Source organism: Rhea americana, unplaced genomic scaffold (genome assembly GCF_003343005.1).
Source record: "Rhea americana isolate MKP2758 unplaced genomic scaffold, rheAme1 scaffold_73, whole genome shotgun sequence".
Taxonomy (NCBI): domain Eukaryota; kingdom Metazoa; phylum Chordata; class Aves; order Rheiformes; family Rheidae; genus Rhea; species Rhea americana.
In genome coordinates, this window is record NW_028186901.1 from 30,551 (window position 1) to 37,820 (window position 7,270).

The following is a 7,270-nucleotide window of genomic DNA, read 5'->3' on the forward strand; positions in this document are numbered from 1 at the left end:
ATGTAGCGTTATCAAAATTGAACTGATGACCTGAGTAAACTAGAGACGCACAAAACTCACAAGTTACTCGAGCCTTATTGCTTAAAACTGGAATGTCAGCCTCAACCTCTCCATCTGGTCTCACGAGCAGATTCCACAAACTGCTACTTTCATCTTCATTACACTGAAAGTGTTGTGTTTGTTTTTTTTTTTTTCCTTTTTTAAATTCTGACGAGAAATCCTCAAAACTGAAGTCCTTGGCTGATTTATTCTCAGTTTTATTTGGGGTTATCTCAGTGCCTCATCTTCACTGCTTGGACATTGCTTCCAAAACAGCCTGCAAGCTGCTTCAGATGCCCTCAGCTCCAAGAAACACTCCAGCTCCCAGCCTTGTACTTTGTTCATAGCAGTATCTGAGGAGTCACCACAAAAATACACCCGTCAAGTTTTGAGTTAATTTCCCCTCCCACCTTCAGTTGTTTCTGGAGACAGTTTTTCATATTTCCCATCAGTACCGAGAAAGGCCCTTTCCCAGATTCAGTTTTTGTACATACCGTTTTGGTAACATAACCATTTCCCACTCACTTCCTGCATGAGAATTTCTGGATTCAGAAACAGTATCTAGAGTATAGATCTGCAATAATCTGCAGGCCTTAAAGTTTGTTATTATAAACCCAACTCCCATGTAGTTGAAACAGAGAAACATCGTCCTTGGCTACCCGTTAGATTGTGTCAAGTCCAAGGCTCAAGTCAGAGTATGGTCAGACAACTGATTCAGGATTTCCCCTAGGCATAACACCACAATCCTCCTAAGCATCCAGTAATTAAAGCAGATTACTATCCTGTTTTCCAGTGAAGTCTGGCAAAACTTTTGGCAAATTATGACTAAGCCATCAGAGCAAGATAAGAGGAAAAAAAACAGGTTTTACTACGACATCTGAAGTACACTCATTCCAGGCTGGACATTTAGCAGCAGCAACTTATTAGAAAAGAGCCTTCCAAGCCCAAGGTGTCATCTGAAGCCATTGATCATAGAGAGGAAAAGTGACATTCCTATTTTGAACTAGAGCCAAAGGAAGCGTGCTGAACATCTCGTGTGATAAGATGGCACAGGTATACCAATAGGAACATTTTTTTTTTTAAATCTCTTAAGCCCTCATAAGAAACTATTCAACTAGCAGCTGTAACAGGCTGACACTTGCTTGGAACATCCAAGCGTTCAGCACGGATTTGACTGGCTGCCACTAAAAGGTTAAATCAAGCTTGATTCAAAATGGGCCGTCAACTTCCAAATATAGCTCTATGAAATTTGGTAGGTTTGAACTTCTAGTACTGAGATTAGGAGCAATACTGATCCAGATAATGAAAGGCTTGTTCTGACCGCCTTTGCACCATCACTACTGTGTAATACAACAGCTCAAATCAACTAGGCTCCAAGATAAACTGCAAAGAGCACTTGATACATGAAAGCCCAGCAAGAAGCATAACTTAAGTCTATTCACACTGCACAGCACAGGGCAAAGATCCCTAAGAAAACACCATAAATCTGGTGTTTTATCACCAAATAAATCAGTCCCAGAAACAGAACAGCCTCACAGACTGCTGTGCCCAAGCTACGGTGCAGGCTAGCTGGAGTGCTGCAGTACTAACACAGCTGGGCCACCATCAGTTCCCAAGCCAGCACACTGGCAGAGCATTACACCATATCAAGACATGTGTGCTCATGCTTTAAAACAGACATCCTCATTACAGCATGTCCCTGGCACTCTGCTCTGCGCTCAGTTTACCCTAAATCTCTCCAAGTAGCCCGTATCATGCATGCTTTCAGACTGGGAAACGTTACTTCTTAAAGAACATTTTATATAAAATCATTCTCCTGCAAGGAGCTGCCACACGCTTGTGCTTGCACTGTGATCCAATTACAGACTTCCAGCACACAGCATTACCTCCTCTGAAYGGGCCCCAAACATGCACTTAACTAAGGGCCACTCCAAATTGGCTGACAAACATTAAACCCAGAGCTATCTGTCCATCCTTTCTGAAGGGTGGCCACAGTGAGCATGACTTCCAAAAAATGGGGAATCACAAGTTAAAGGCTCTCAGGGGCAGAAGGAAGAAATATGAGGAAGCGTGACTCAGTCTTGCCCAGACTTATCCTACTGTGAGTGGCCTGGGTCTCCAAATCCTTTGTTTGTAACTAATAGCTGTAGGAAACTTTCCAGTTCCTGTTATTTCWCATTTCCAAGAGTCATTTGCAGAATGAGCGCAAATTAAAGCGTACTTGAATGCAACGTACAGTTACTCATTGCCTAAGTATCACAGGTAGGGATAAGACCCCGCACAAGAACTCCCTCAGATTGTCAATGTTGGTGGCATAGTGCTTCAGCTGCAACTGCCTGCTGTGCTTGCACGTACAAGAACGGCTTCATCCCTGCTAGAAAAAAAARCAGCACTTCCCACAAAGTTTAGATTTAACTGTTCAGCCATGAAGCTGACATTTAACACAAACCATTAGCCATTTAAGTCATGGCTAGAAATAATTTAATACCTTCAACACCCAAAATTTCAGAACTAGAACATATTCCCATATGCCTGAAGAGAAATTCATTAGCTTGAAGAAAAGCCTTACCTCATAAATGTTGGGATGCCACATTTTGGTCAGGAATCTGAAGGTAGGTGGTGAATATGGATAGTCAATAGGAAACTTAATGTGAGCCTGMAAAAAGTAGAAATATTTCAGTCATCATGAAACAGAATGAAGAGAGAACAGCAAGCTGCCTTTAGAGTGAAAAGTTGGAAAAAAACCAATTAGAGCAATTACATAGTTTCATATACAAGCGCCTAAGCAGACTCTGCTTAATCCTACAAGTTTTTTAAACAAAGCTGTAACTGAACAAAAACAAGCAAACAAAGTCTTGAACCCAGAACTGACAATGCTCAGAAAACAAGCTAAAAGGTATTTATCGTGTTTCAATTCAAGCAATACTATCCATTAACTGATTTTCAACAGTAAAAAATAGATTCAATAAGCTGGTACTCAAGGTATGATTGTTTCTTGTTGGGTTCAGAAGCAGGCTAAAAACATTTACTGAGGTTAAAAGGCTTGTTTTATGCATGCTAATGCAAAGTATTTAAATCACGTTTTGGAGAAGGAAAAAAAAATATTAAAGACTTGCTCAACTAAAACCTAAGGGTTTTTGCCTTCCTTGTTTGAAAGTTTATCATCTAAACTGATGTAGCTACCTGCATTCTTAATGCTACACTTCTTGCCACAACAGACATTTAACAAGTCTGAATATTGCTTGTATATGCTTAATAGTCTCTAACTTGATGGCCCAAATAAATACTGGTGGGCTCTGACAGTAAACATTACCTTCCAGCACCTATGAGGTCAGCACACAGCTGTGGGGCAAAATTCTCAGATCTCTGCAAAGATTGCAGAGATCCCAGCACTGAGAACCAACTTTTCTGTACTGCCCTGGGATCCACAACACTCAAAGCCAAACAGCAGGAAAAACRTCTCAATGGCAAATGATTTAAGTGCTAGAGACTCTGGAGGAGGGAAGGACTCGCACACTGCTCTCCACACTCTGAAGCCCAAGTCCTTCCCTTGGCATCGTTCAACATGCCAAGAGTCCCAACCACCAGTCCAACGAGTATTCTCCATTGAAGCATCTTCTGCCTGCTGTGCTACAGCTGCGCTCACGTGTAATGGAGAACACAAAACAGATCCCCAAAAAGCCAAGTCACATGCAGCCAGAGCTGAGCCCTGGACACCTCCTTCCACCCAAGTGACTAACCACTCAAAAAGGCATGCCACCAGCCCTATTCAATGGGACATCCAACTCTGGGACATTTTAATCTGGAAGAGCAGATTGTTTGCATGCCTGCTTACCTAATTGGCTTACTGACCTACTAAGTACCCGGCTACAGTTTCACTTACAGACTGGCACACACCTTGGCATTGTAACCTAAGTTTTATTTCATTTGAGTGCCAGGTAGCCAAGGACAGAAGGTCTTTTGTTCAACTTTAAGGGAAGCACAGTAGCTGACATGTCTAAGTTCTTCACATATTTGCTTGTGGTACTACCTGTACATGGAGCATGCCGTAGTAGCACAGCAGCATCAAGTCCTTACACCACGGTAATTTGCCACGGCACATTTACAACCAAGAGATTCATGACCTGCTTTAGCATCTTAGCCGACAGTTTAAGGTCAGCTACGTGAATGGCATTGCTCCAAGGCAAACRCCCATTATCACTGGACTACTACTAACAGTTGTCGTAGCAAGGAAGCGCTTAGCTCTGGAACATGCTACCCTGGACGGGGAGCAGAGTAAAGATTTACCAAAGGTAGGGCAAATTTATGTCAGCTCAAACGCCTGCATCGTGGAGCTGCAAACTTCTCCAGACCACTAGGGTTTTCCCAAGAACGCCTGTTCTTGTGCTTACATGCTGAAGTTTCATCAGATCTAAGGCATAAAACAGCCCAAGGCCTGAGATTAAAAACGTAAGAGACAATAAAATTCAGGACCGAGCTAGTTACAAGATTTCTCAGCAAAACCTATATGCGTGTCTTTACGTACACACAGGTTTAGTTTCCAGGTCACTCTAAGGAATAATATTGCTAGCAGTATTTCAGTGTTACTGTGTTTAAATCTCATATACATGGTCAAAAGGGATGAGGGAGCAGGTCTCACTCCTCTCAGTAATCTTTTGCTCTCAAGCCAGTCTAACCCTGATGGTATCACTCCAAGACCACAGCACAAAGCTGCGTGGAGCACCATTTACCCTCTCTGTTCTCCCTCCACTAGCACTAGGCATGAGTCATGCAGAGGTTGTAGACCCTAGAGACTGTCTCAAACTTCTAAATCCTATCTTGCAGCCACAACTCTGCAGCAAAAAAAAGGGCTATTTGACTAAGAATTAAGTAAAGTTGGTATTTTGCCATGTAAAGGATACCTCTTGAGCTCTTGTGCCAGAAAATGTGACTTGAAAGAAATTAGAGAAATCTTTTCTTCCCATGTGGAGGCATTTGAGATCCAAGCTTGCCTTTAACTAGTTGCATGTCACAGTTGCAGCGTCACATCATTTGTGAATGAGCCATTTTCAGCTAGTCTGTAAGTGTTTAGGACATCGAGATGCTCTACTGGAGCACAAAGCAAACGAAGCTGCTTCTGTACAAGGCCTGACTTCAGAGCCACAAGCCACAGAATTAGGCAATCCCAGATCAGAAGCAGGGAGTTTTTACAAGCACTTTCAGATCCCCAACCTTGAGATCATTCAGAACTTGAAAAACAAAACCAATTTTTCCCCCCCTAGGCCTTACAAATAGGTCCCAGAGTATTATTTGGTATCTCTTTCGTAACAGAAATTATCACCTAAAACAACCTTGCACTTGCTGAATGCTGTTCAAGTTTCTGAATAGGTTAAGAAAGGCGAGAGTTTCAGAGATAAGCTGTAAAACAGCTTAAAAAGCTGTATTAATAGCCATACTTAGATGTCAGGTCTCCCCCACCCACCTACACACATACACTAAAAGCCCAATTCCAAAAATAAATGACAAAAATAAGCCTGGATTAGGCAATAAAATTATTGTTGAAAATAAAGCAGTAGCTCACAGAGAGGCTTTTGCCCTACAATTTCCATGATCTAAGGCAAAGCAACAACCTGAGCTGCCTGTCACATTTGCTAAGATTCAGCCAGGCAATTCTAGGTACTAGAAAGTGACATAGTTTTAGGGTAGCTTGTTTTTAGTCTAGTTAAAGTCAGACAAATGATTCCCCCCCCCCCAACTTGCATCCTAAAAGTCTACTACTGCAAGCACCCAACCATTACTGGTAAACCTGTTTCTACCAACTGCTGAATCAAGTCCTGGTAGCCAGTTACAATGACTAACTACTACCGTGACCGAGCTTCTAGAATTATTAGCATGATAATATATAAATGTTGATTCAGGTATATCCTCTTCCTCTCAGTGGGGAGTATTAACACAAATAGTATTCCTTTAACTTCAGCTTTCTAGAAATTCAGTGTTTATCCCAGCCTAGTTGTATATGCCAAATCCATGGCCTGACAGGAAACAGGCCTCTGACACCRATTTATTCTACTTTTTCTCACTGACAAAGCCTAGATACCTTGCTTTTAAGCAGCTAAGGTAGAAGTGTTGAAACCAACCTATCTGCCCACACAGAAAGGTAAGGCGAGGGGAGCAGGAGAGGAGGGGGTGCACACATTTCCTGGAAAGCTACCRTCATCACAACAGACCTGATTTTGGGGGTATCGGGATCACCTGTTGTAGTTGCCAACAGAAACCGCAGATGTTTGGCAGATGCTGAAACTGCCATTTAGAGACCATTTTTAAAAAAAGTCACAACTATAATACGAACACACAGCACCAGTGAAACTAAGCCTCTTTTGAAAGCTCTTTAAGTTCAGGCCCAAGTTGCAAGGTTTGCACTTATAAACTATTCTGTAGCGTTTCRCAGTCATCTGCCACAGCCAAACCATAGACAAGCTCTTCCTGACTCAGTGACCGAGTTTCCCCAAGGGCTCCATCCACTCCGCCCAGGCAAGAGTTACAGTATTTGCAAGCAGCACAAGGCCTCCTCATTTTACTTTGTAACATGTGTAACCAGGCTCCTTGCTGTGCACATCACTTCCCGCAGGTGCATTCCTCCTGCCAGCATGTTGCTAACTACACCGTACATTTAACATGCAAGAAAGCCAACAAGAACGGCTACCGACCGCTACTGGGTTAAACGTTAAAAATCTAATCCCATGGAATGCCTCTTACTGCTACTAGCACATCATGCATTTATACAATTCATTTAATGGATTTCCCTCTTCCACATTAAGCCTGGATTACTGAATGCAGTATTAAATGCTATGTGCCAGAAAACACATTTAGCAGAGGTCAGCAGTAAGTATTAACAGCCTGTTTTGCACATCAACAGGGTTTAAAACACCTTGATACTGTTCAGCTTCAGAACCTGCAAAGCAGCATTAAAGCCAGCCACACCAAATTGTCAGTTATTTGACAAAGTGAACATGAACATAGGACTAGTGTTGCCTTTTCAGCTCCAGATAAGACAACTCAGGACCTGAGCAATTTCTTACAGTAAAGCTGTGCACTATCTGGTAATTTAGTCCCAGTTTTGACTTCAYTACCCAGAAACACCCTATCCACATTTATTGACATTCCTTGTGCTTTTATAAAGAGTTAAAAAAGCACATCTTTCATCCAAGTTAGAAGATGAGTGACCAGGTAAATAAAGTCTTGTGAATCCTGA

At 42.1% G+C, this 7,270-nt stretch overlaps 1 protein-coding gene across 1 annotated transcript in view; it reads right to left on the reverse strand.

The window, feature by feature from the left end:
- The window catches only part of UBE2R2 (ubiquitin conjugating enzyme E2 R2), a 51,805-nt gene that overhangs the window by 9,698 nt on the left and 34,837 nt on the right, over positions 1-7,270 (reverse strand). Inside the window, exon 2 of the mRNA XM_085321925.1 lies at positions 2,609-2,695. Within this exon, the coding sequence (XP_085178051.1) occupies positions 2,609-2,695 (87 nt within the window). The remainder of the gene's footprint in view (positions 1-2,608; positions 2,696-7,270) is intronic.